The sequence below is a fragment of the Fomitiporia mediterranea genome, assembly GCF_000271605.1.
Source record: "Fomitiporia mediterranea MF3/22 unplaced genomic scaffold FOMMEscaffold_9, whole genome shotgun sequence".
Classification (NCBI taxonomy): Eukaryota; Fungi; Basidiomycota; class Agaricomycetes; order Hymenochaetales; family Hymenochaetaceae; genus Fomitiporia; species Fomitiporia mediterranea.
Genome location: NW_006760394.1, coordinates 130248 through 156860, shown reverse-complemented (window position 1 = coordinate 156860; position 26613 = coordinate 130248). Strand labels below are relative to the sequence as shown.

The 26613-nt window shown below is 44.8% G+C and overlaps 7 protein-coding genes across 7 annotated transcripts; 1 reads left to right on the top strand and 6 right to left on the bottom strand.

Annotated features, from left to right (window-relative positions):
• Positions 1-2513: 2513 nt before the first annotated feature.
• FOMMEDRAFT_30390 (uncharacterized protein) lies at positions 2514-3545 on the bottom strand (the record flags this gene model as incomplete). The annotated part of the gene is made up of 4 exons (XM_007269017.1): positions 2514-2564; positions 2655-2740; positions 2781-2979; positions 3042-3545. 4 exons carry the CDS (start codon positions 3543-3545, stop codon positions 2514-2516), a joined length of 840 nt encoding a protein of 279 aa, XP_007269079.1.
• A 377-nt stretch (positions 3546-3922) lies between these two features.
• On the bottom strand, positions 3923-6637 carry FOMMEDRAFT_158976 (uncharacterized protein; the record flags this gene model as incomplete). Its single annotated transcript, XM_007269016.1, has 6 exons — positions 3923-4037; positions 4100-4811; positions 4880-5054; positions 5116-5229; positions 5287-5610; positions 6137-6637. The coding sequence occupies 6 exons, from the start codon at positions 6635-6637 to the stop codon at positions 3923-3925; spliced, it is 1941 nt and encodes a 646-aa protein (XP_007269078.1).
• A 291-nt stretch (positions 6638-6928) lies between these two features.
• On the bottom strand, positions 6929-8712 carry FOMMEDRAFT_22167 (uncharacterized protein). Its single transcript, XM_007269015.1, has 6 exons — positions 8576-8712; positions 8269-8509; positions 7964-8217; positions 7700-7907; positions 7183-7643; positions 6929-7122 (listed from the first exon to the last, which is right to left on the bottom strand). Exons 1-6 carry the CDS (start codon positions 8704-8706, stop codon positions 7008-7010), a joined length of 1410 nt encoding a protein of 469 aa, XP_007269077.1. The 5' UTR covers positions 8707-8712; the 3' UTR covers positions 6929-7007.
• A 334-nt stretch (positions 8713-9046) lies between these two features.
• FOMMEDRAFT_169831 (alcohol oxidase) lies at positions 9047-13246 on the bottom strand (the record flags this gene model as incomplete). Its single annotated transcript, XM_007269014.1, has 27 exons — positions 12666-13246; positions 12393-12618; positions 12275-12337; positions 12185-12221; positions 12087-12125; positions 11956-12027; positions 11884-11900; positions 11795-11820; positions 11712-11723; positions 11634-11652; positions 11550-11582; positions 11477-11499; positions 11277-11415; positions 11209-11220; positions 11069-11149; positions 10723-11014; positions 10634-10668; positions 10512-10582; positions 10370-10441; positions 10212-10306; positions 10070-10151; positions 9866-10019; positions 9677-9805; positions 9525-9626; positions 9338-9471; positions 9201-9279; positions 9047-9135 (listed from the first exon to the last, which is right to left on the bottom strand). The coding sequence occupies exons 2-27, from the start codon at positions 12460-12462 to the stop codon at positions 9047-9049; spliced, it is 1977 nt and encodes a 658-aa protein (XP_007269076.1). The 5' UTR covers positions 12463-12618; positions 12666-13246.
• A 675-nt stretch (positions 13247-13921) lies between these two features.
• Positions 13922-17932, bottom strand: FOMMEDRAFT_142298 (alcohol oxidase; the record flags this gene model as incomplete). The annotated part of the gene is made up of 23 exons (XM_007269013.1): positions 17560-17932; positions 17318-17464; positions 17250-17263; positions 17135-17197; positions 17045-17081; positions 16944-16982; positions 16813-16884; positions 16742-16758; positions 16658-16683; positions 16147-16285; positions 15943-16023; positions 15597-15888; positions 15508-15542; positions 15385-15455; positions 15243-15314; positions 15085-15179; positions 14948-15029; positions 14739-14892; positions 14551-14679; positions 14399-14500; positions 14210-14343; positions 14074-14152; positions 13922-14010 (listed from the first exon to the last, which is right to left on the bottom strand). The coding sequence occupies exons 2-23, from the start codon at positions 17353-17355 to the stop codon at positions 13922-13924; spliced, it is 1860 nt and encodes a 619-aa protein (XP_007269075.1). The 5' UTR covers positions 17356-17464; positions 17560-17932.
• A 1495-nt stretch (positions 17933-19427) lies between these two features.
• On the top strand, positions 19428-22139 carry FOMMEDRAFT_148171 (FAD/NAD-binding domain-containing protein; the record flags this gene model as incomplete). Its single annotated transcript, XM_007269012.1, has 12 exons — positions 19428-19474; positions 19669-19785; positions 19843-19883; positions 19942-20076; positions 20139-20191; positions 20244-20890; positions 20953-21130; positions 21190-21405; positions 21466-21563; positions 21624-21637; positions 21700-21843; positions 21928-22139. The coding sequence occupies 12 exons, from the start codon at positions 19428-19430 to the stop codon at positions 22041-22043; spliced, it is 1806 nt and encodes a 601-aa protein (XP_007269074.1). The 3' UTR covers positions 22044-22139.
• A 367-nt stretch (positions 22140-22506) lies between these two features.
• Positions 22507-24564, bottom strand: FOMMEDRAFT_30386 (uncharacterized protein; the record flags this gene model as incomplete). Its single annotated transcript, XM_007269011.1, has 6 exons — positions 22507-22878; positions 22900-23677; positions 23736-23860; positions 23937-24119; positions 24173-24299; positions 24362-24564. 6 exons carry the CDS (start codon positions 24562-24564, stop codon positions 22507-22509), a joined length of 1788 nt encoding a protein of 595 aa, XP_007269073.1.
• Positions 24565-26613: the final 2049 nt, after the last annotated feature.

The following is a 26613-nucleotide window of genomic DNA, read 5'->3' as shown; positions in this document are numbered from 1 at the left end:
AGAAAGAGCACGAGGAGATAGATGAATACCCATGGTACGTCTATCGGTTGTTGTGGTTTGCTAAGGTAGTGATAGTTTTGTTTCTGTTATAATGTGTTAATATTATGTACCGTTCGGCGTTGTTAGTAAAGAATAAAATATTTAAATAAAATATATATTGTATAATAAGCCATTCAGATAAGATATAAGCTGTAAATTAACTTATTTAAGGATTATAAGATAGCAGAAGAAGTATTATGCCATATCAGAAGAGGGGTGCAATATATACCATTATAGACTTTCCTAAGAGCTATAATTCTTATATCCCTATTGTAAGGACATGTAATGTTTATTAATTCTCATAATATAAATCTGTCTTATTACAACCTTATAGTATCTTTTATATATCTTATCCAATGAGGGGTGCAATAAATGTCATTATGGATAATATTGTTTTTTACATATTATATATGCATATAAGAGTATATAATAATTAAGACTTTTTCCTGACGTGACTCTAATTCAATATTGCTCCTTGATCCGGTCGGATAAGAAGGTTTGCCACATCATGTGCTGTCGATGAGGCACTACAGCAGTCTGCACCGCTTATAAACTTTAAACTCGCTATAAGACAGTAGAAAGTGGGTATACCTTATTGGAAATTCTCTCTAGCAGCTAGCCATGGCCGACCAGACTCTTGACTATGGACTAGTCTCCAATTTAGTCACTGCACAGTACCTCAGTATAGTACTGTTGACCATCTTAGTCTACTACAGTAGTATGTATTCCAATTTTCTCAATTAATTTCTAACTGACGGAAAAAATCCAAGTCACAACAATGGATAAAAGTGTATGGCAGTTGCGCTATAATCTCTATACAACTGCTGAGCTGTCTTGCTACAGGTGAAATACTTCTGGGTGAGGTTAATGCTCATTAACATAGGTTCATAATCCATTAATTGCAACAAAGTCCAAATCACGGAGGCTTACTAGCTTGATCTTTTGTACTGTAGGAGTTATTACAGTTTGTATTAAAGAATTAAATTTAACATTATTTTCAGAACATTTGTGTTGGGCTCATTGGTCAAATTTGTTACATAATTCGTAAGCAATTGTCTACATGGTCTACAGATTTGTAGGAAGCAATAAACTCCTAATATTTTACTCTAGGCAGTGGCTTTCAGCAAAGTATTTTGAGGTGAGGAGCAATCTGTGTCACGGTAGTAAGGGTATACTATGCTGATTTTGCTGATTTTGCCCCTTCACATGCATCTCTTGTAGCTGTGTGTTGTTCCTTCTGGCCAATCATACCTACTATTGACAATAAATTAGGCCGGGCAACTATATGGATTGGCGATTTTCTTAGTACGAAGTCTACTCTAATACATAATAGGTTGAGTATAACACATACACTAGATTTGATTACAATCGTCCTTATAGACTGTATGCACAACTGTTTATGATTACAGATGATTTTTTGTACAGCTAATTGTTCTATAGACATACTTCAAGTCCGTGTATTAGCTCTTTACCAGCAAAGTAGGTAAAATTGTCTCCTAACTGATTTTTAAGCTTAATTTTAGCAGACAAGGGGCTTTCAATCTTCCTGAAGGTTCTTCTTGTCATAGATGCTGGCATTGATCTTAGCCTCCTTATTTACGGTTTTTGGTATGAGAAAGGTAAGACTGAGATTTAGATACTCGATTATTTATTTCCTGTAAAAAAGATGGCTGAGGTGTAGAGTTTTTCAGTCTCGATCGATCGGCTTGCAGAGAGCATCAAGGTCTGTTTGATTAGTGACCCTCCGCAGTTTGCAGCAATTGTGTCATGGTAAGTATTATGGTTACGTTGTCCTACTCTCTCTGAAGTAATGTAGGTCTATTCCTCTAATATATGGATCGTTGTTACTTGGTCTGGCCCTCTTCAAAGCAACAGAATACTGGAGAATGTCGTCTGGATTCAAGGGCTTGCATCTTGTTAGAGTCCTCATTCAGGACCAAGTCCTATACTATGGCTTGTAAGTCGAGCAATATTATCAAATTAACTGACTAAATCAGTTACAGTGTAGTATTTTGCTGCATATTGAAGATAATGGAGTTTCGGATCGTGGATATCAATCCTTTCGTTGCCGACGTTCTGACAATAGCCGGGAGTCCGTGCTTCCTTTGCGTCCTCGGTAGCCACCTCCTGATCAACATGAAGGAAGCAGGTGAGAGAGGGGGAAACGAGGGAACTAGTTACAAATTGAGGACATTTAGTGATGTTGAATTTGCAGAAGGTATGCTTGCTTATGTCTTCTCATGATAATACTCAGCAGATATGTTTTAGGTGCTTCGACAGTTGATGGCCCGAACGAAGGACCAGATAATGCCTAATATATGTTGTTTGCCTCCTACGCAAGGAACAGATACTAACAGAAATGTTAGTTTCATTTATTAGTTCACATGTCTTACTGTTTGTTTTTGTTGATTTCGTTCTGAACATACAGGCTTTTATCTAATACTACTAGTCATATTATTTCATATGCGTGTATGTTATTCGTTATCGTTACTTAGGAAATTAGGGAGGACGTTGTTATAGCTCTCCTAAATTGCGAGTACATGGACACAAGTACTAATTAAGACTTTAATTTGTAGCCCAAACCGAATTCTAAAATCAGCTCTGGAAGGTCTAACTTTGGTTGTTACTACCTCTCCACCAAGAACTTTCAAAGTTTCTCGACCTATCTGGCCATCCACTGCTTTGTCTTGAGCGTCCTTTGCTGCCATTAGAATCTCTCTTAGCTTTCCTGTTACAACTACCTGAATCCCGCCGAGCAGCACTCGTATTTGTTCCAACATCGATTGTCGACTGCGTTCTATCTTCAGACGTGGTCTGTTCAACCGCCAGAAATGCTCTACCGGTTTCTGTGGGATCTAGTTCTTGTTGTCTGCTGTTCACTAGTTGGTTGAGTTTCTCGATTGACTTCCCATGAATCATAATATCCTTCTTTACTGCAAACTAGTGTCCGGGAGAATCGATACATATGATTGTTTCGTTATATGGAGTACAAGGATTCATACCTTGCCATCACCGAGATGTCCTTTCCAGTCAAGTGGTCCAACAGCGAATTTCTTTGCAACAAATGCCCAATGTGCAAATTTCAATATGTCGTGTCCTCTTTTGTACTGGACCTTCACTTGAGGTTGCTCATACATGTGTGTAGGATCGGTTTCGAGTTCTGTTGGTTCTAGAGGTACAAAGTATCTTATGTTTTTCATCCATTCTTCCCTTGTGATTTCTTGCTTCTTCTGATCTGGTATGTCATCGTACCTATCTGAGATAGACTTTCCGATGTAGGTCTTCCCGAGACTGGTTATCATCACTGTTCTCAGGCGACCCCGGGCGTTATCGCGGCCTACCACGATCTGTTTGTGAAATGTGTCTCCGTGATGACCTCCTGGTATGGCAGACCATAAGAATCCGATTTTCTCGTTTACGGTCCTAAGGCCTGGAGTCGGACCGACGATTATCTCACCAACGCGTACGGCTTCTAAGGGTTTGTATTCGATATCTGTGTCATCCATCTCGGGCTGTGATGTGCTGCGACGGTAGGAAGTGAAAAGGACCGGAGGGGAGCTATGGTTATTGCTTTAATAAGTATTGCGGGAGAAGTTTTGAGCAAAGCTGTACGGCCTTGAAACGCAATCTTGGACAATGGATGTTTTTTTTTTGTCAAGCATTGGAATGTTGACAATGTAATTTTTTCCTCATTTGGAAAAACGATGTCAAATATATCCGTTTCAACAAACCACCGCCCACAGTAGAATATATTACGTACTGAAGAGTCATTTGTTCGATAAAGGAGAAGTGCCAGTTATTTAGTATTTAGTATGCCGTGTTGATTGCTCTACCTGATAGGTAATTACGGACCAGGAAGGGTTGAAGGAAGATATCTAGAGTTCTAGAGTTCTTTCTTCACTGCCGTGTTTGCAGCATCAAGTTTTGTCGCCTGGAACGCATTTATAGCACGTAGCCGTTCCAATAGAGTCGGGTGAGAGTGACGATAAGCAGAGTATCTGTTTCGGAAATACATCAGCAGGTATTCCAAAAATTGAAAACACAAAAGTGAGAAACGTACAGCCAATCGACCCAGATGGTTGACAGATTCTTAACAAGGAGCGTAGTAAGGGCACGTCTGAGTCTCGTATCCATATCCTCCGTGCTCGGTTCCTTGAGCCGTTGAGCAAGCTCGCGCGCAAATCGATCTGCTTGCCACTCAAAACGCCGAGACAGAGCATTCATCACCGCGCCAATCACAGCTTCCGCGGGTGTCAAGATCATCTGGAACAAAAAGAAAGCGACGATCGACGGGGGAATCTCGGCAACCGTTTGAGGGAAGTCGAATGCGCGGAGCACGGGTGGGGCGTGTAAGAAGGCTGGGAAGAGGGCAGGGATAGAGAAAATGTGGAATTGAGAGATGAAGAGGAGTTTGGTTGGGTGTGCAAAGAGCCAGTGGCCTACATAGTTCGTGTGCGAGGACCGCTTCGACTTATTTGGATGTGCTTTCTGCGATGAGTGTGTCGAAGATGACGATGTGTTTGCTCCGTGTGAAGCATAAATTAGCGACTCGCCAAGAAAGGTTGGAAATGAGCATACCCATGACAGTCCGAAGAAATATGGGTTACTCTGTGAACTACGTTTAGAACATCGGTCTCGTGTAGGTGCTTTAGCGGGAATTTGAGCCACATGACCAGAGCTTCGATCCGAGTGCGCAAGTCTCCTTCCTTGAGAGGCGATAGGTTGGCAAAGAGAGGCTGTATGACGGTCGGGTAAAGGATGACTATCGAAGGCTGGAAGGCAAGGCCTTCAGCTTTTACTTACGCATTCAAAAGCCACCAGAAAAATAAATTTGGCCCACAGGAATCCCATAAGCCATGGTACGAATCAATCTCCTGCCCATTCAAAATGCGAATAAGTACGGACAGGAAGGGTGCGCCGATGGCGAGCATGAGGAGCCAGCCCTTCACCAGGTCGGTCACAAACAACTTGGGCGTTGCCTTGTTGAATGCGTGCTTCTCTTCTAAGACAAACGTCTGATATACGGATAGAGATAGAGTAGCAACAGTGGAAACAGGTATAATATGCCAACGAAACGTTCGATTGGAGAATCCACACAGAAGTTAATAAAATGTAGTGCGGCATAGGAACACTACGGATCTCGTAATCCGGGCCATACCCGAAACGCGAGATAGTACGGCCTGCAAGGTCCTAAGCCCATGCATAGACGCCAAAGTGCAACGTGGGCGATAACAGCACCTGGCGCACGAAACCAGAGAAAGATCCCTTGTCGCTTCCATAGCTCTGTGACTTTTTGAATGTCTCAGCGTCAATATGCGCTGCCAGCTTTTGAATAGTCAGTCGGATGAGAGGAAAGTGCGAAGGGTTCGGATTAAGAACGTGAGGTACGACTCGAAAAGATAGACTCCCCAGGAGAAAATCTGAGCGTATGCTTTCCAGTTCAATGGCTCGGTAGACACCCATGCAACCTGCTTTCTCAGTTCGTTCAGCTGAGGGTGCAGTATGCCCATTGCCGTGGCTGGTCAAGGTTGCATGACGCGCTTTCAGTCTGAACACATACACTTCAACGTGCTGTGCGTGCGTCGATCACGAGTGATCAGCGTGTTGCCTTTCCAAGTACATAACTGTAAAAATCTGTCCCAGGAATGAAAATTACAGTTGTAAACTCACAACCATAAACTGTAACTGATATTAATATGAAAATTACACACATATTGTATATAGTATGCTGTGATCCTTAGCATCATGGTTTAGCTCAACTGTCATAGACGTTGTCTCTCTTCTAACAAGTGCTGTACTGATTCTACTGAACGTATCTTTAGGCCCACGGGCCTGACCATATTGAAAAGGGAAGTTGGGCCATCCATTGCAGATTGTCATATGCTGAAACGTCAACTGTGGTCTGTTCACCCGCCACAAACGTTCTTCCAGTTTCTGCAGGATCTAGCTCTTGTTGTCTGTAATCTATATATTCTTTGAGTATCTCGATTGACTTTCCATGAATCATAATATCCTTCTTTACTGCAAACTGGTTTTCCGGGAGAGATAGTATTGATGTTTCATTATAATTTTTTATATGAAGCAGAAAAATTCATACCTTTTCATGGCTGGGACCTTGCGAGTTAATCGGGGCAACAGAGAACTCCTTTGCGATAAATGCCCAATGCGCAAATTCCAATTTGTTGTGTCCCCTTTGGTACTGGACCTTCGCTTGAGGTTGCTCATACATGTGTGTAGGATCGGTTTCGAGTTCTGTTGGTTCTAAAGGTACAAAGTATCTTATGTTTTTCATCCATTCTTCCCTTGTGATTTCTCGCTTCTTCTGATCTGGTATGTCGTTGTACCTATCTGAGATAGACGTCCCGATGTCGGTCTCCCCGAGGCTGGTTATCATCACTGTTCTCAAGCGACCCCGGGCGTTATCACGGCCTACCACGATCTGTTTATGAAATGTGTCTCTGTCATGACCTACTGGTATGGCAGACCACAAGAATCTGATCTTCTCGATTACGGTCTTGAGACCTGGAGTCGGACCGACGATTATCTCACCGACATGCACGGCTTCTAAGGGTTTGTATTCTATATCTGTGTCATCCATCTCGGGCTACGATGTGCTTGCGACGATAGGAATGAAAAGGACCTGAGGGGGAGCTATGTTTATTGCTTTAATAAGTATTGCGGGACATGTTCTGGGCAAAGTCGTACGGCCTTGAAACGCAATCTCGGGCAATGGAAGTTGTTTTTCGTCAACACTACAATATCGACAATGTAATTTTTCCTCATTTGGAAAAATGGCGACAAATATATCCTTTTCGAACAAACTGTCACTCGCAGTGAAAATATAAAACGTACTGAGTAAGGAGCTTTTGCTCGATAGAGGAGTGCCCACTGTTTGATATAGCCATGTTGATACTCTCTACATGAATGTGTAATTACGGGCCAGAAGGATCGGTGGGAAGATATGAGTTCTAGAGTTCTTTCTTCACTGCCACGCTTGCACCATTAAGTTTTGTCGCCTGAAAGGCGTTTATAGCACGTAGCCGTTCCAATAGAGTCGGGTGAGAGTGATGGTAAGCAGAGTACCTGTTCCGGAATTGCATCAACGGGTATTTCGAAATAAAAAGACAACACTGAGAAACGTACAACCAATCGACCCAGATGGTTGACAGATTCTTAACATGGAGCGTTGTGAGGGCGCGTCCAAGCCGTGCACCCATATTCTCCATGCTCGGTTCTTTAAGCCGTTGAGAAAGCTCACACGCAAATCGATCCGCTTGCCACTCAAAACGCCGAGATAGAGCGTTCATCGCCGCGCCAATCACAGCCTCCATGGGAGTCAAGATCATCTGGAACAAGAGGAAAGCGACGATCGTTGGAGGGTTCTTGGCCACTGCTGGAGGGAAGTCGAACGCGCGGAGAACAGGTGGGGCGTGTAAGAAGGCTGGGAAGAGAGCAAGGATAGAGAATATGTGGAATTGAGAGATGAAGAGGAGTTTGGTTGGGTGTGCAAAGAACCAGTGGCCTAGTTCGTGTGCGAGGACTGCTTCGACTTCTTCAGATGTGCTTTCGGAGATGAGTGTATCGAAGATGACGATGTGCTTACTCTACATGAAGCATAAATTAGCGATTCTTCAAGGATAATAGTTGGAAAGGAGTATACCCATGGCAGTCCGAAGAAATATGCGTTGCTGTGCGAACTACGTTTGGAACCATCGATCTCATATAGGTGCTTCAGCGGGAACTTGAGCCGTGTAGCCAGAGCTTCGATTCGAGTGCGTAAGTCACCTTCCTTGAGAGGCGATAGCTTGTTGAAGAGTGGTTGGATGACGGTCGGGTATAGGACGACCATCGAAAGCTGGAAGGCGAGGCTTTTCAACCGTTAGTTGTGCGTTCGAAAACATCTAGAAAAACAAATATGACTTACAGGAATCCCATGAGCCATGGTACAAATCGATCACCTGCCCATTCAAAAATACGAATAAATATGGACAGGAAGGGTGCGCCGATGGCGAGCATGAGGAGCCAGCCCTTCACCAGGTCGGTCACAAACAACTTGGGCGTTGTCTTGTTGAATCCGTGCCTCTCCTCTAAGACGAACGTCTGATATATGGATAGAGGTAGAGTTGGAACAGTGGAGATCAGGTATAATATGCCAACGAAAACGTTCGATTGGAGAATCTACACAGAAGTTAATAAAATATAGTGCGGTAAAGGGACACGACCACGAACCTCGTAGTCTGTGCCATACCCAAAACGCGAGATAGTACGGCCTGCAAGGTCCCAAGCCCAGGCATAGACGCCGTAATGCAACATAGACGATTCTAGCACCTGGTGAACGAAACCAGAGAAGATCCCAAAGCGCGCCTTGTCGCGTCCATAGCTCTGTGACTTCTTAAATGTCTCAGCATCGATATGTGCTGCGAGCTCTTTAGGAGGTTCTGTCTTTGAGTAGAGTGGGTATTGGCGCAAGCTAGACATGAAACAAAAAAAAACTTCAGTTGGATAGAGTAACGTGTGGAGGATTCAAATTACGAACGTGAGGTACGACTCGAAAAGATAGACTCCCCAGGAGAAGATCTGAACGTATAATTTCCAGTTCAGTGGCTCTGTAGACACCCATGCAAGGTGCTTTTGCAGTTCGTTCAGCTGAGAGTGCAGTATGTCCATTGTCGTGGCTGGTCAAGGTTGAATGACGCGCTTTCAGTCCGATGATGACACGTACACTTTGCCGTGCTCTGCGCGTCGATCACGAGCGATCGGCGCTTTACCTTTCCAGCAAGTAAAAGATGTATATGTAATCAGAATTGACTACAAATCTCAGCTTCAAGCCTTCAATGTTTCATTCTCATACTAAGAATAACAAGTACAGGAATACATCCACTGATCCAGCCTATGGCACCGGTATATAACACTAAAACAAGGACATTCGTACGACGAGGATTGATCGTTTGTTTAGATTTAGAAAATCGGAACACTATCAAGTACTTCCGACTTGGAACAATTACATTTAGCGCAGGCGAAACGCGATCGTTTCGGGTCTACCAGAAGGGACGGGAGCATGAGGGATCTGGGCGTGCGGCAGTCTCAGCTTGAGACCTGACTGTTTTGGGTGATATTAGCAAATACTGTTCATTTGATTACGGCTGGTAGGAAAGACGTACCGAGTTCTTCAGCGATGAGGTCAGCACCCTTCTCACCAATGAGCAAGGCAGCTGAGTACGTGTTCGTTCCCAAGTTATCCTGATATATATTTATTCAGGAAGAAACGATATCACGTTTTGCTGGCACATAGGCTTACCGGGCATATGCTCAAGTCAACACATTTCAAGTTCCCGGTACCGTAGACGCTGAGACGTTTGTCCACGACACCGCCTTGCTCATGTAGCTTCATGGCGCAAGTACCGAGAGAGTGCCATGTCGTTTCGACGTGGTCTGGAATATATGGGATGAGATAAAATATAATTGTGGAACCGATATCGGCGTACCGGCGATCCAATCATCGATGGCTTTGTCATCCCCTGCAGTATACTTGATATCCTCATGAACCTTCTTCGGGTTATAAGGCTCAGACTGCCGGTGCCACGTTCCTGTAGATCGTCCAGAAGCGAGTACCAATAAAGAGGCATATCTAACTTACCATGGCGAATTCCAACAGAAAGCGATTTCGGAAGGATCTGCTTCGCAGTCATGATGTCGAGATCCCTAGCTGCAGCTGGTGAAACTGGATGAAAGTGAGGGTGGTGTGACGTGAGTTCACCACGGAACGCTAGTAACGAAGGTATCGATCAGCTTGATAGAGCAGATCGGTCCTAAATAAAATACGAGCCATTCATCCTCCTTGCAACCTCACGAGTCTTCTTGTAACTCCAGCGAATGGGGGCAAAATCGGCCTTGTCATTCATGAATCCGCTGTCGAAGAAAGGTTCCTTGTACGGGTTCGTCGACTGGATATGGATCTTTCCACGACTGGCAGGGTATTCCTACTGCAGTTTTCGTTCATGAATCATCCAGCTCACTTTAGAGCACTCACCAGGTACGAAATTATCGAGAAATATTTCCCGGGCGGCAACAGAGAATGGTCTGCATAAGCTCCCGCGCAGAGGAGTCCGTACCTAATTTGTAAGGTAATTAGTATTGTACGGTAAGAAGTATGAAAAGAAAGGGACATCTACATAATTGGTTTGTCGGGTTTGTCCTTAAAATACTGGTTCCAGCGTTCATTGAACTCAGTGCCCATTTCCTTCAGTTCTTCCTCAGTTGGACGAATCTTCAACATAATATGCCCGCCTTGACATAAGTCTATGTTAATTAGTAAAGCTCGGATACGTACTTTAAAACCAGCATCGGGAGAATTTCCAGAAAGGACGGCTGCCCCAGGATTAACATCCCATTGAGTAAACAGCTTGACAGAGACGTAGGCGCATTTTAGCAACTTCGTAAACACAAGTTATGAAGATTGTGGATCGTCTCACCTTCTCTTGGGTCGCTTCGTCGCCTCTCATGAAGTCATCGGCCGTCTCAGTCTCAATCGATGCCCGGAAAACTGAACAAGCTTATGAGCACTTTCGATAGACAGACTTCTGTATTAACATACTGAATACAGTCATAGAGTGATCCTGGTAATGCTCTCTGTATAAAGAAAATGATCAGTGGGCGGAATGGAGACAGTGCACGGTAACATACCCGACTCCTGGAAGGTCGCTCACAACTTTGACATCCAGGCCCTGGAGAATTCTGGAATTGCCAACGCCCGAGCGTTCGAGGATCTGAGGATTTCCGAGAGAGCCTGAACTCAATACAACCATCTTCCTTGCACGGACGATCGTCTCCCGAACTTCACCCTTGTGAGCGCGATTGCTGGCGTGAATATAGGCGACTCCAACAGCTTTATTTCCCTCAAAGATGACTCTGGAGACTTTTGAGTTTGTTCGGAGGTGAAGGTTAGTTTGTACATCCATGACACTGTGGACATATGCTGGAAAAACGAAATTAGGAAGATATTTTAAATGAATTGAGATAACATAAATACCGGTTGCGGCATCACTTCGCCTTCCAGTCTCTCTATTGATATATTTCGCCCAGACTTCCGAAGCATGGCTAGTGTTCAAGTCTTATAAGAAGAAGCACCTATTCAATACACTAAGTTCAGAACAATTAACTGTATTGTACCTTGTAGATCATCTGCGGAAAGATGACCTTGTAAAAAAAGTGTAGGCCGGAGACTGATAAATCCATACCAGTGATCGGAACTCCAACTGCATCCGCAGCACGGAGAAAATCGTACGCAAGAGGATTGATCTGGCCACCATTACTGATCGCGATCGGCCCGTCATAGCCGTGCGTGTCATTGTTGCATGGCTTCTGATAATTCTCGATCTTCATAGTAACGGACAAATCAGAATCTAGATAACGACGATTAATATTCCCTATGACATACACGTTTCATGAGAGGCATCAGGTCTATGCAGCCATTAGTTGCTACTTTCGCCATTATGTAGGAGACAACCAACCATTCGCAGTCCAACCCTCCGTTTTGAAGTCATCTTCACAGGATGTCAGACCTTGGATAATCGAAGAAGTCTAGGGCATGTCACCGTAGTCTGATGCGGACGCCTACACAACGGATGAGTATTCTGTAATGTACTTCCAAAAGAACTTTGGACTGAACTCACCCTTGTGTAGACCTGGAAACAAAACAAACAGGACAAGACAGCGTAAGGGATTCGCACGGAAGTCAAAGAGATAGGCCACGCACCATGGTGTTAATACTGCTTCCACCACCTATTGTACGTCATAGTTAGCAGAGTTTCTCTGCGTGGATTGCTCGACTCATTTCTAACGTACCGAGAATGTTAGCGCAGCTGGATGATACTGTTAATCAGCAGATATAGATAGATGATATGGAAGAATACTAACGGGACGATACTCTGACGACCGCGAAGGTGCTTCGACGGTAGTGTGTCAGTATAGAAAGTAGCCATGTCGTTTCTGGTAGAGTATTATCACTGTAAGGAATAACATCATTGAAAGTCTACTACGGGGCTAACATTCCGTCAAACTGCGTATTCCTCGCATGAATACCAGGCCTAGATGCACGATGCAAATGCATTAGACGTAACAAGCTCACTTGGTCAGAACGACGTACCGGTAAACCCATGGGTCATCGCGGTTGTTGTTTCCCCCTATGTTCTTCGATTTTACGAGGCCTCTCGACCTCGTGAAGATACATACACACCTTCAATCAACACGACCTGAAGTGAAGGATCGGCATACGCAAGGCGTCCTGCCACGACGCATCCTGAGAAAAAAATTCTGTGAGAAGATAGTGTAGTCATCCAGCACTACATCCATACCAGCAGCGCCACCGCTAGGGCAAGGACAACCAGTCAATTCACTGCATAAAGGCGTGCGACGTACCCGCATATAATGATGTCCACTTCATCAAGCTGCACCATGACTGACGGTACCAAGTGATAGAGAGTGGAGGCTTAAGTGGACCTGCCGAAGCACCAGACGAGAACGTTTTTATATAAGGGCGTTCGGTGTATGTGAGTCTTAACACCTCAACGTGAGCCGATGCTTCACTGCTTCAGTAATCGATTCCGGGAAAACAAAGATAACCTTACTCGTAAGAGAAATTTTACGAGAACGTCTATAGAGCATCGCAAAAATAGTCGTATGAATATCTACGCCCGGTGTAAGTCCAGTTTGTTCAGAAGGCTGCCAGTGTGGGTGCTGAGGCGAGGCACGTCTTTTACGTTCCGCCGCACAGAACAAAAAAATGTATTGAAGAAAGCACACAAAGTTCGGTGTAGGAGCGAATGAGATGATCAGGAGTTCATTCTCTATTGCAAATTCGACTGCACAGAACGGAGAAAGCAGATTGACGGATACAGTTGCCTCGAACTGGAACTGGAGTGCTCCTCAGTACAAGTTCTTCCATGCTACACAGGCGTCGAGATTCGTCAAGTATGGTAACTCGTTACTCTACAATTAGAGTACCAGTCTTATCCGAAGCAAGCAGTCAGTCATAGAGTGTCGGGTTCTGCGGTCTAACGCAAAACTGAGGACGCCGATCGCGTAAACGCTATTATTGAACCAAAGCCCAGGCTCGATTAGGACGTAATTAGACACCAGAAAGAAAGAAATAGGCCACATAGAGGAACGAGGAGGCTGGTTCAGGTAGATTCGATTCGTCGAGTCCCACACCGGCGAAAAAGAGTGAAAAAAGGTGGGATCGATGAACATTTGAAGACAGCCTGAGAAGCTTATGTAATGCTTATGTAAAGAAGAATTTAGAATTCTCATTGTCAATTTCAGTCTGGCAATTCATAAATTCATCTCACTTTCCATGTGACTGCCATCATGGCGCCTCGCGATCTGTTTTACGTTCTCATTCCCTCTATTTCCAAATGCACCATTCCCTGGATAAGATTGGGAAAAAAAGTGATTCGTCAATTTTATAAATTTTTATCAATGGCATCTTCACTCGGTGCCGGAATAGATGGTCAGACTCACTGCATTATCGTTAAACAGGGCGATAACACAGTATTGCCACGATCTCAGGGATACAGAGAGACAAATTTCGAGCAGAAAGGCTACAAGAGACACTGTGAGGCTAATGTAAAGTGCAGTGGGTCCAGTCTCCATGCCTTGGAACTGATCTCTTTAAAGGTTACGCAACATTAAATCACGGCTTAAATGATTCTTTCTCATACTATCATAACAAGTACAGGAACACATCCACTGACTCAACCCATGTTCCAGAAGAGAAGGCTTGATCAAGGACATTCGTACAGGAGGATTTGTCTTTTGCTTTTGTTTAGAAAACGGACCACTATAGGAGTGTTTATCAAATGCTTTAGAGGTAGAACAGTTACGCTTAGCTCAAGCGCAACGCGACCGCTTCGGGTCTACCAGAAGGGACGGGCGAGTGAGGAATCGGGGCATGTGGCAACCTGAGCTTGAGGCCTGATGGTATAGTGTGATATTAGCAAATACTGTTCGTTTTATTAGCTGGTAGGACCGACGGACCGAGTTCTTCAGCGATGAGGTCAGCACCTTTCTCACCAATGAGCAAGGCAGTGGAGTACGTGTTCGTTCCTACATTATCCTAACGTGTACTCATTTAGAAAGAGCTGGTACTACAATTCGTCGGCATAAAACATACCGGGCAGATACTCAAGTCACAACACTTCAAGTTCTGAGTACCATAGACGTTCAAGCGCTTGTCGACGACACCGCCTTGTTCACGCGGCTTCATTGCGCAAGTTCCGAGGGAGTGCCATGTTGTCTCGGTGTGATCTAAAGCGTACATGGTAAGAGAAGAAATACAGGCCTGTGACGGACAACAACGTACCGGCAATCCAGTCATCGATAGCCTTGTCATCCTCTGCTGTATACTTAATATCTTCATGCACCTTCGTCGGGTCATACGGTTCAGATGCTCGGTGCCACGTTCCTGATAGATCATTTAGAACGAGGATCGACAAGGAGACATTCCCAACTAACCATGTCGAATGCCGACCGACAACGATTTCGGAAGAAGCTGCTTCGCAGTCTTGATGTCGATGTCCCTAGCCGCAGCTGGTGAAGCCGGATGGAAGTGAGGGTGGTGTGACGCGAGTTCACCGCGGAACGCTGATAACGAAAGTATCAATTAGCTCTTCAGAAGAAGTAACCCCAGATAAAATACGAACCATCCATCCTCCTTGCAACCTCACGAGCCTTCTTGTAACTCCAGCGCATTGGAGCAAAGTCGGCCTTGTTGTTCATGAATCCGCTGTCGAAGAATGGTTCCTCGTATGGGTTCGTCGATTGGATATGGATCTTTCCACGACTAGCAGGGTATTCCTAGTGCCGTACGAGTTAACAAGTCAATTATCCAATACATTTTCAGAGCTCTGACCAGGTACTGGAATATCGTAAAATATTTTCCAGGCGGTATCATAGAGTGGTCGGCATAAGCTCCCGCAGTGATTGCTCCGAACCTATTTTGACGGACCATTGGCCTGCTATGGAACATAAAAAGCAATGGATATTTACATAACCGGTTTGTCAGGCTTGTCCCTGAAGTACTGGTTCCAGCGTTCGTTAAATTCAGGGCCCATTTCCTTCACTTCTTCCTCAGTTGGACGAATCTACAGTGTCATATACCGATATCGATGTTAGTTTGTGACAATAACTAAAGGTCAACTACGTACTTTGAAGCCAGCATCAAGGCCGTTTCCAGAAAGGACGGCTCCTTCAGGAGTAGTTTCCCATTGAGTAAAAAGCTAGATAGAACCGCGGGTCGCATCTTTGTAACCCCGTAAACGGACATGTATACATGCTAGACCACCTCACCTTCTCCTGAGCCGCCTCGTCACCTCTCATGACATCATCGGCTGTGACAGACTCGTTCGACGCCCGGAAAACTGGACAAGGCTTATCAGCGTTCTGAACGGAGCAAGCTTTGTATTGACATACTCGACAGAATCGAAGTATGGTCCTGGTATTGTTCCCTTTTGAAGGATCAGTATTAGTGGGTGGAATTGAAACAGTGCATAGTAACATACCCGACTCCCTGGAGGTCGCTCACAATCTTGACGTCCAGGTCCTTGAGAACTTTGGAGTTGCCAACGCCAGAGCGCTCGAGAATCTGAGGCGTTCCGAGAGAGCCGGAACTCAATACAACCATCTTCCTTGCACGGACGATCGTCTCCCGAACTTCACCCTTGTGAGCGCGATTGCTGGCGTGAACATAGGCGACCCCAACAGCTTTGTTGCCCTCAAAGATAACTCTGGAGACTTTTGAGTTTGTTCGGAGATGAAGATTAGCCTGTACATCCATGACACTATGGACATAGGCTGGATAAACGAAATTAGGGAAACGTTTTAAATGAATCGAGATAACATGAGTACCGGTTGCGGCATCACTTCGTCTTCCAGTCTGCCTATTGATGTATTTTGCCCAGACTTCCGAAGCATTGGGGGTGTTCAAATCTTAAAAGAACTGTCTACTCAATGCACCAAGTTATAGACAATTTACTTTGCCGTACCCTGCAAATCATCTGCAGAAGGGTGTGCCAGTCAGAACTTGTAGCCGAAGAGCTTGTAAATCCGTACCAGTGAACGGAACTCCAACTGCATCCGCAGCACGAATAAAATCGTGCGCAAGAGGGTTGATCTGGCCGCCGTTACTGATCGCGATCGGTCCGTCATAGCCGTGAGTATCATTGTTGCATGGCTTCTGATAGTTTTCGATCTTAAAAGGAATGGAGGAGTTACAATCTCAACGAGAACGATGTACAATCGGTACGTACGCGTTTCATGAGAGATATCAGGTCTACACGGTTGTTAGCTGCTACTTCACTTAGGGTGCAAAAGACAACTAACCATTCGTGGCCCAACCCTCCGTTTTGAAGTTATCTTCGCAGAATATTAGACCTTGGCTAACCGAAGAAGAGAAAATCTCACCATAGTCTGACGCGGATGCCTCCACAACTGATGAGCTTCCTGTGATGTACCTTCAATAAACTATGAACTAAGCTCACCCTCGTGTAGACCTAGAAAATAGACAAGACAAAACCTTGTAAGAAGTGGTTCGCAAGGTAAGTCAAAGGGACAATTCATTAACCATAAAGTTAATACTACTCCCACCACCTACATAGCAGTTAGCGGGACATTCTGCGCAAGTCGCTTATCCCGTTTCCAAACTCACCGAGAATATTCGCAACGCTAATGAGATTACTAATCAATAGATACGAATGTACGATAAGATAAAATACTAACGGGACGGTAACCTGACGACCGCGGAGATGGGGTGACTGAAGTGTGTCAGTATAGAAAGTGGCCACGTCGTTTCTGGTAGATTGTTACAGTTGTAAGATACGATATCACTGAAAGTCGACTACGAAGCTAACATTCCGTCATACTGCATATGCTTCGCATAAACAGCTGGGCTAACACGCGCGATACAAAGGTATTAGAAACTTAACGAGCTCATTTGCCTAGGTCAACCTACCGGTAAACCCATGGATTATCTCTGTTATTGTTTCCACCTATGTTCTTCTATTAAACGAGTCTTTTTTGAGTTCGTAGCATGCATGCGCACCTTCGATCAACAAGACCTGAAGTGAAGGATCGGCATACGCCAGGCGTCCTGCAACGACGCATCCTGAGGAGTTCCATGAGAAGACAGTGCGGCCATTCTAACGCTACATCCATACCAGCAGGGCCTCCACTAGACATGATTGCCAGTCAGTCCATTGCACATTAACACAGGTGTGCGACATACCCGCAGACAATGATGTCTACCTCGTCAATCTTCACCATGGCTGATAAGCCAACTGCTCGGAGGGTAATATGAGACTTGAGAGAGTACAATGGGTGAGAGCGGATGAAGGCTCAAGTGAACCTTCCGGAATAGAGAAGACACAACCCTCTTATAAATGGCGTAGTATGCATGAATGTGTTATCAGTTCAATGGGGACCGATGCTTCACCGGTTCATTGCTCATCCATAGAAAGTAAGGCTTACATTGCCTGTGGGATAACATCCGGGAGAACACCCGTAGAATGCCGCAAGAACAGCCACGTGAATAGTTTCGAGCAAGCCCAGTTCGTTCAGAAGAATGTTATTTTGTCATTGAGGTGAAGCTCGGACATAACGTCCCGCCGCATAGCAGGATAAAATTGTATTCAGAAGGAGTACACAGTTCAGTGCAGGTAGATCAGCTGGTCAGGAGTCCATCCTCTTTTGCAATTTTGGCTGCACAGAACGGAGGAATCGGATTGACTATTAAAGTTGCCACGAACGAACTAAGACCTGGAGTGCTCCTTATTAGTTCTTACGTTATACAGGCATCGTATCTTCCTTTCCATGCTTCAACTATCACTCTACAATCGAAGCCTTATCATATCAGGAACAAACAGTCAGGAATAGAAGTCTGAACGAAGCCAGTCAATCGACGCACCGCTGTATAAACGCAGGACCGATTAAGGACGTAACTGGATGCCAGAAAGAAAGAAAGAAGCCTCACTGAGGAATGAGGAAACTGGTTCAGTTAAAAGCCATCGGTCGAATCTTACATCGGCGACAAAGGGGGTATAAAAAAATGTGGTGGGATCAGTGCTGAGTGATAAGTGATTTGAATTTGAAAAGAATAGCGTGAGAAGTTTACGTAATACCCTTACGGAGAAGACGAATTTAAAATTGTTATTTTGGAATTTCATGAATTTCATCTCATCCTCCCCTCAGCAGCGCTCATGGCCGGCTCATGGCCACTAGCACTCCATCTACGTTCCGACATCCTGGGCGTGATCGGGAAGAACGGAATATGTCAATCTTATCAACACACCTGCATTTAGCACCAGACCTGATCGGATGAGACAGATTTCTTGGAGGAACTCGCTGTGTCATCGCTGAACAGGATGATAACACGGTATTGCCACATTGCGGGGGACTCATAACGACAGCTTGCGAGCATAAAGGACGCAAGGGACCCCTCACCCCTTGTGAGGCAAATGCAAGGTAGAGTGGTCCAACATCAAGCCCCGTAATTGGATTCTCTCCTGGGTCAACAAAATCCTCAGCATGAACAGTGTGATGACCCACTCACGTATATGGACCATCTCCTCTGGTTTGATGCATAGGCTTAGTTCCTTTGATTTTACTCCGACGTGAGCTTAATCAAACATCACTTTGAGCTAGGATTCACCACAGATAGATTTGCAAGTTCGCACTTGTCAACCACTCTTCAGCACTACAGTAAAGGCATCACCTTAGATATCCGTAATTGCTACTTTCTCTATCCATTATCCATTAAACATATGCATCGACGGGTTCCATCCCTTTAACCTTACTACCTCAGACATCCTTGCCAATATCCTTATGCAAGGCTGGATCATACTAGTATGGGACGGGGTTTCAGATAACCATAGCTGCGGTTGCAGCCTGTGACGGCGAACAGAGACGGTCCACCGTGTGGTGGACGCATGTTATCACTAAACGAAAAGTTTATCGCTGACATTCTTACAGCGATTATGCCATACCATTGTGGAAGCTTGCAAGCTGGAGGGCATGCACTAGACCGGTGCGGACTCGGAAGAGTAAAACAAAAGTTCATCCTCTTGGTGTAATGGCTTCTTTTTGAAATCTATTTACCAATTGAAACCCCTTTTATTCAGTTCTAGGAGGGATGAAATGGCGCTGCAGGCTGGCTAAATTAATTCAATAATTGCAGGACAAGGCATATGTAATATATTATTTGTTTATTGAGATTTGTTTATTTATGTATCGTTGTGTGTGTATACCAATTTTTATTACCAAATGCTTTCGGATCGGCACAGCGGCAGTGAACAAAGTTGTGTGACGTCATTACCGCTTGTACCTATATCTTCTTGACAATGACACTGCACAAGGCTTGTTACTACAATGCTAGACACCGCCGTCTGTTAGTTAACTACCACCACTTGCTTAACGATGGCACTCGGCTCAGTCAATGCAACTCTTCATCTCCGATGGAGCGAAATTAGCAGCTTACCCTATCGTCTCCTCGTCTTCTGTTTCGACCTGATTTACCAGCTTATTCAAATATTCATCATTCTGCTGTTTAAACCTGTAAGCACCATTGTATACTCTTTCAAGGTCCTGTACTAAAGCTGCGGTGCAGAACACCCCAAAGACTGAGGACCAACCGTCAAAAAGTCCATTCGGGCACGTAGCTGTCATTGGCGCCGGGCTTACAGGAGTCTCTACCGCTGCGTAAGTTGTCGGTTGTGCCATGTGATATTCCTGGACCGTAATTGATTTTCTCCATAGCCATTGCATTGCGCACAACTTCGACGTCACATTATACGACAGTACGAACACCACAGACCAATTGTGGTCCTTGTCATATTACTGACGCAATTTGCTTAGAAAATGATTCCGTTGGCGGCATTTGGTCGCATGTGAATTCCACTTCCGGACTGCAGATCAACTCCCTCATTTATCGTTTCCATCCTGGTGTCTTCTGGCGCGAAGGTTTCCCAAAGCGCGACGAGATTCTGGAAGGTGCGTATTTACGCCATAGATCTTCGCTTACCGGGCAACGTTGTCATTGGTTTCGATTATAGAAATTACTCGGATATGGAATGAATATGCCCTCGAGTCGCGTACCAGGCTCAAGGTATTCCGTTTCTTCGTCACATTTTTAATTTCCTGTTCAAGTCAATTCGCAGGCTGAAGTTGTCAAAGTCGAACGCGCACCTGGCACCGGTCCCACCGGAGAAGAGTCCAAATCTAAGGATTCTCCCAGCCTTCCTCGACGTTCTAAATGGCTCGTCTATACACGAGGAAGAGAAGAACCAGATGGCCCGTTTGACGCAGTCGTATGCACGATCGGAACATGTGGTGAGCCGATCCGCGTTCATTTTGATGGTATGGAGGAATTCGAAAACTCCGGGGGACGAATCGCGCATTCAAGCGAGCTCGACCAACTTGGCACTGAGGGAGACGGATCTGGAGACATGAAGGGAGACAATGATCGGAAAGACAGTAAAGCTGATACCAAGAGTGTATCTAGTGGAGAGGGTCCGGATCTAGGCTCTCCGGACGTCCTGACTCAAGCGCAGCCAGAAGAAGGTGTGAGCTATGCGGATAAAGTCAAGGCTTCCACGGACTCCGTCAATGAGATTGATGCAAACAACCACCGAAATGGAAGAGCAGACTCGGACTCAAACAAAGGAAAGGGTAGAGAACAAGGACGTCCCAAACCTCTCAATATCAAAGGTAAAACTATCGCCATCGTTGGCTCAGGCGCTTCAGGTGTTGAAGCAGCCGAGTGGGCTGTTGAGAAGGGTGCAAAGAAAGTCTTCCTGCTTGCTAGGTCAGCGACCCGTTTGAATTATGCTACCAGAACCTACCTAATGAAAATACCCATTGCTCCAGAGATGATAAGTGGATTATTCCGCGAAATGTCGTTTTTGACACGCTTCTCGCAATGCAACCCTTCGGTCGGGAAATGCCGCTTAGTTTCATTGTTGAAGGACTTCTACGCAAATTCCACTACAAAGACCTTGCCCCGGATGTTGCTCCGCAGAACAGGGGTCTGTTCGCCGGTACTCCGGTACGCAATCATGTATTGTATTTGCTTAAGTTTGCCAGTGATATTTGATATACGTAAAGGTCGTCAACGATACTATCCTCCACCACATCCGTTCCGGACTGGTCGAATATGTTCGGTGTTCGACAGAACACCTCACGTCAAAGGGTGTTGTATGCAAGTACCACGGGAGTGAGAGAACTGTGGAGTTTGACGCAGATGTTGTGATCCTTGCAACTGGCTTCAAACGTTCTAGTGATGAGTTCTTGCCAAAGGAGCTGTTCCCTCCAGGATACGATGTCCGTCTCGACAAGGCAGTTATTATTATCAAGGGATTGACTAATAATATTCGTGAATAGCGCCCGAATCTCTACCTGCAGACTTTCTGCACAGAAGACTGGTCGATCTTGCTCACGAATGCATCGTACATGAATGCGATCGGTACTGTTGGGCACTTGTAAGCTTCCTTTCCCCGCCTGGACAGTGTTTTTCGTAATTAACTCGTTTGTATTCTCAGCCATATTGGAATCTGTAAGAAAGGCGAACTTGAATATACCTCGTGATCTAATGCTGATTGAACCCTGGAATCGCAGATACCCGCATTCTGTTAACTTTCCTCCTGGACAAGAATGCTAGACCGAATCCACATGATATGAAGCTCTGGGTGGACGTATTGCGATTCATCAAACGCGGCGCACCGGGTGGAGCGCTTGGATTCTTCACGTATGCGGAGCTGAGTACGTCTTCGTTCATATTTTAAGACCATTACTCTCTTTCGCTACTTTCAGAGTGCTGTTTCTGATCAATCTTCTTTGATGTAGCATTCTGGTTCTTGTCATTCCATTTATTCCGGCCTAGTCGATTGAGGTGGATATTCTTTATCATGCAGGGTTGGGGAGTGACTGCTGAGGATAGCGGCCGATTGAAAGTTGAATAAAACTCTTCCTGTGGCCTATCTAGCGTTCTGTTATCTTTCTATGTGGGGACAAAAGTTCCCATTTATTAACAGGTCTGGCAATTCGGATAGAATTTCTTGTAAAGGTGAAAAATATATAATTTTATCGTAATACAAATGAGGGTGTGGAACGATGGACGGAAGTCACAATCATTTTAGTGCATTGGGCCAGTAGATTGTATCGTTCTAAGAACATTCTACTAGAGAGCAGGACGAATAGACAAGAGCGAAAAGAAAAATACAAAGATATCTCAGCGAACGGCACTTATATTGTGAAGAAGTTATGAAATAAGTCTTAACAAACACAGGGCTTTTTATCTGTTCTCCATGACCTTGCCATGGGGTTTACAACCTGTTCACTTCATTGGAATTCATCGCTAATCTATCCTTCCCCTTCCTGGTATGACATGGGAGAAAGCCAAGGGCATCAGACTCGACAAGACATCTATTCAACCCTTTTTTTCTCCGACTGAATAACGTCCTCCTTACTCGGAGTGACCGACACATTCGCCGAGTTCTTCCCGCTAGCATTCTCTCTTACATTCCTCCTTTCCTCACTTGATATACCCAAAATCGCATCGGCTTCGGGAGTTCCAGCAAGTGGGACATCCTTCCTCAAGCTCACTTTCACTGGTGACACGCCTTCGTTGTATGCAAGTGCGAAGACGACGTCCATGTCTTCAAGAGAGCGACCTGCTGTTTCTGGGAAGAAGAAATAGCATGTGGGGACGATGATAGCATTGAATGCTGCGAAGATAATGTATGTTCCCCATTTGATGTTCTCGAATGCTGGTGAGGTGATCATTACGACCATAAACTATAATAACGCATGACATACCGTAAGTAAATAATTTTGGCTCGAATAATATGGATGAACACTGACGTTAAAAGTCCAGTTACTTGCGGTACTCAAAGCGTTTGCTTGAGCGCGTACGCTAAGACCAACAATCTCGGCGGAGTATAGCCATGACATTCCAAGCCATCCGATTGCAAAGAACGAGTTGAACACGAATAACAGGACAGCCGAAACGATCTGCGCAGGCGTGTTATCCACTGCTCCGAGGATCGCTAGCAAAATCATCGACCCGCACATCCCAGCAGCACCGAAGATCATAAGCTTCCTACGTCCAACGCGTTCAATTATGAAAATCGCGATCAGACTTGCAAGGAAGAATTCCGTTCCGTTACATGCTGCGACGATTCGCGAAGTGACGTTGTCCATACCGAGTCTCTCAAATAAGAGTGTTGCGTAATAAATAACTAGGTTGCACCCGGAGATTTGCTGGAACATCTGAGAAAGCACTCCAAGAGATGCACGACGAAAGTTTTGGGAACGTCCACCTGTCAAGAGTTCTCCGAAGCCGCGACTCGCATATTGCTCCTCCATTGCAACGGCTTCGTGAATACCGATGTATGTCCGTTGCACATCAGCATTTGTTATTGGGGCGTCATCGAGTGCGGAAATGACTGCAAGAGCTTCAGAATGTTTGCCTTTCCTTACTAGCCAACGAGGCGATTCGGGTAGGAAATACACGCCAACTATCATTATGAGAGCGAGGATGACCTGGAAGCAAATTGGTACACGCCAGGAGGCAGAGGAGGTTTTGAGCCAGAAACTATCAAGCAGGGACATAACAGTTAGCTTAGACTAAAGGAGATTACGATTCGACACACAATGCGATATCAATCCAGTACGAAAGCATGATGCCGAAGGAGATGAGTGAGCCTTCGATCATGATGAAAGCGCCACGTTTATCTGCAGCTGAGCACTCTGCATGGTAGGACGGAACAGTAGACGTCTGCGGGTAGTGATACACGGTCAGTTTACCAGCTTAAATATAGAATTATAGCTGAAAGTGGGGAAGTAAGACTAACATTGAGACCATTACCAATACCAGTGACAATGCGAGCGACAACAAGCATGGCATACGATATTGAGGCCGTTTGAAGAGCTGCACCGATAATCATGATTATTCCGCCGAGAATAATTGTTCGTCTCCGGCCGAGCTTATCGCCGAGCCAGAGGTTAGAAAGTGCGCCTGCAAGGCAGCCGAGTTCCTACATTAAGAATAAGTTTGATCGCGTATCAAACTAACATGGCGGAGACTTACATAGACAGCAACAACAAAAGACTGGAGGGTCGCGTGGTTCGGATGAGCGTCATCAACGACGACTTGCGGGAATGTATCTTCGAAAGTCTGGAGGGTAAGCAAAGAAGACATGACACCCTGATCATATCTATCACATGCATGTGATCAGTACGTTGTTCACCGCATGCCCATCAATGCGAAACTACCAACCCGAAGAGGGTGAACCCAGTACCAGCTACGAATGCGAGAGCATAGGTGAGGACCTTGCCCCTCATACGGGGCAGATTCTTTTCGACCTGTTGGTCAAGCTCGGATTCGGACATCCCAGTGAGGTTTTCGAGGTGCCTCAGGGAGCACTTGTCGTCGATGGTGCCATTCTCATCAACGGCGTTAATCGTTTCTGCGCGGCCCATGTTAACGGGAGCTGCGAGTTCAGGATATTTCTGTTGTTACGCGTAGCCTAATGAAAGACTACGGCGTCGTCGTCCAGAAGAGAAGGTGGAGAAGAGCCGTTCGAAGCGCGGAGCTCCCGCATCCTCTGCATAATCATCCTTTTATACTTCCGGTTAAGCGTTGCAGATTATTAGTGAGTGCCCCGTATTTCTCGGTTATCTTTTACCCGTCTGAGGTTGCCTGAGGATTCCCCTCGTTCCTTTTGCATGGTTTCGAGCCGGGAGAATAGTGGTGCATCACCGCATTACCGCATTACCACATTATGGACCACCGGGATCCAAATGCTTCCGTCTTTTTCGTCTTCTTTATCAAATGACGCTCTAGATTCTCATTCATGTGATTCCTTCGTCGACAGTATTCTGACCTTCTGCTTTGCCATCCATGGCTTTCGAGTTCTTTTGAACGAGATAGACGGGAGCAGATTGCAGAGTGGACGTGGTAGACAATGACGCCGATCAAAGGATTAGCGTAAGATGGTGCAGACTTACCGCCCTTTTTTGAATGACGAATTCGAATCTCCGCCCCCGGTCCGATGTCCGGTTCCAGTTAAGGCTGCGCACGGGCCGAAAATTTTCCTCTTCTAGCACACCCCCTCTCCCTCTTCATGCCTTTGCTCTAGCTTCTGTTCAACACACCGTGTTCATTTAGTTTTCTGCAAAGTGCGATTTCATACATATTCAGAAAAGAATGTGGCCTTTGGTTCCTGTTTGCTACCGCGCATAATTATGTACAACCTGCAGTAACCGTCGACCTACTCCTTTACATTATCGCTTCGCGTGTCAACACCCTTTCCTCCAATGCTCCACATGCCGAACCGAGCCGGCCGTCGATTTCCAATGATGATGGTCCTATTTTTCAGCCTCGTACCGTACTACCGAAATCTTATAGTGAGTACAAACCGCAGCGCAAGTGTGTTAACATAGCGGCGGCGGAGGTGACTGACATTTGCCTCATTGCTATCCTCATTCTCTTCCAATGAGGACCTTGATCCTCTACCTATGGCTAATAACCTCCGGCAATCCTCTTATAGCAAACCGCGAGGCATTCCGCGGCAAAGCTCAAGTCATGCATGCACGTTGATATCTATGCATCAATCAGAACCTCAGAATTTAGATGCGGTGACAAATCGAAGGACTTCTTAAACTTCTCGTTATCCATGCTCTGCCCTGACAATGGGAAAAGACTTTATGCGTAGCTGTTCAAGAGATAGTCGAGCTCCTTAATAATTTGGCAAAGGACCGACGCTGCTAATCGTCGATTACCTTTGTCATGTTCCTTATGAAATGGTCCATAGATCGTGAACTTGGCAAATTGAGAACGGAAGACAAACAACGTACTGTCGCGGCGCCCCTTGCGGGCCAGACCCACATGTGGGCCATTTTACTATTCCTCCCCCAAATTTTGCTCAAACCTCATAAAAATTTGTAGATATGTAGCTAAACATCTAATAAATATATATCTAAAAATTTGAGACGGAATAATGAGCAGTAAAAAAGTTATTATACTTACAATCTGAAGAGTATGAAAAATTACACTTTTGGAGTGAACCAAGCTCTTTCCCACACAATTAATACACTATATTAATTCAAGGTATTATTATTTCAAGCTGTAATTTTGTAAACTTGTGTATTAGTATGTTTTTTGTTGATATTAATTTTTGTAGAAGTTTCTGTGCAGTTTTAAGTAAGTTATAAGAAGAATCGCTAATAGTATGATTTTAACAGATTAGAATATACAAATTTACTAATCTCTGTCTTTATAATTTTTATACTCGATTCTACTATTAGGACTAGTAAAATAAAGTTAATATTTATAATTATATACATTAGAGGTATATATTTACCAAAAATTATAACTTAAACTTAATTACTTCAATTTATATTATGTTATTATTTTTATAACTATAAAAATTATAATTATAATAAGTATTAGTAGTAAACTACTGTTATTATCAAAAAAAAACATGTGTCCATCCCTCATGATAGATATAATAAAGTATGAAAAGTAGT

Bases quoted from the DNA above. Each gene is read 5' to 3' on its own strand.
- FOMMEDRAFT_22167 (XM_007269015.1), bottom strand. From the start codon at position 8,706: ATGGACATACTGCACTCTCAGCTGAACGAACTGCAAAAGCACCTTGCA. The intron at 8,218-8,268 runs GTTCGTGGTCGT...ACTTCTGTGTAG, and splicing joins GGTATGGCACAGACTACGAG to ATTCTCCAATCGAACGTTTT. The intron at 7,123-7,182 runs GTACGTTTCTCA...ATTCCGGAACAG, and splicing joins ACCATCTGGGTCGATTGGTT to GTACTCTGCTTACCATCACT.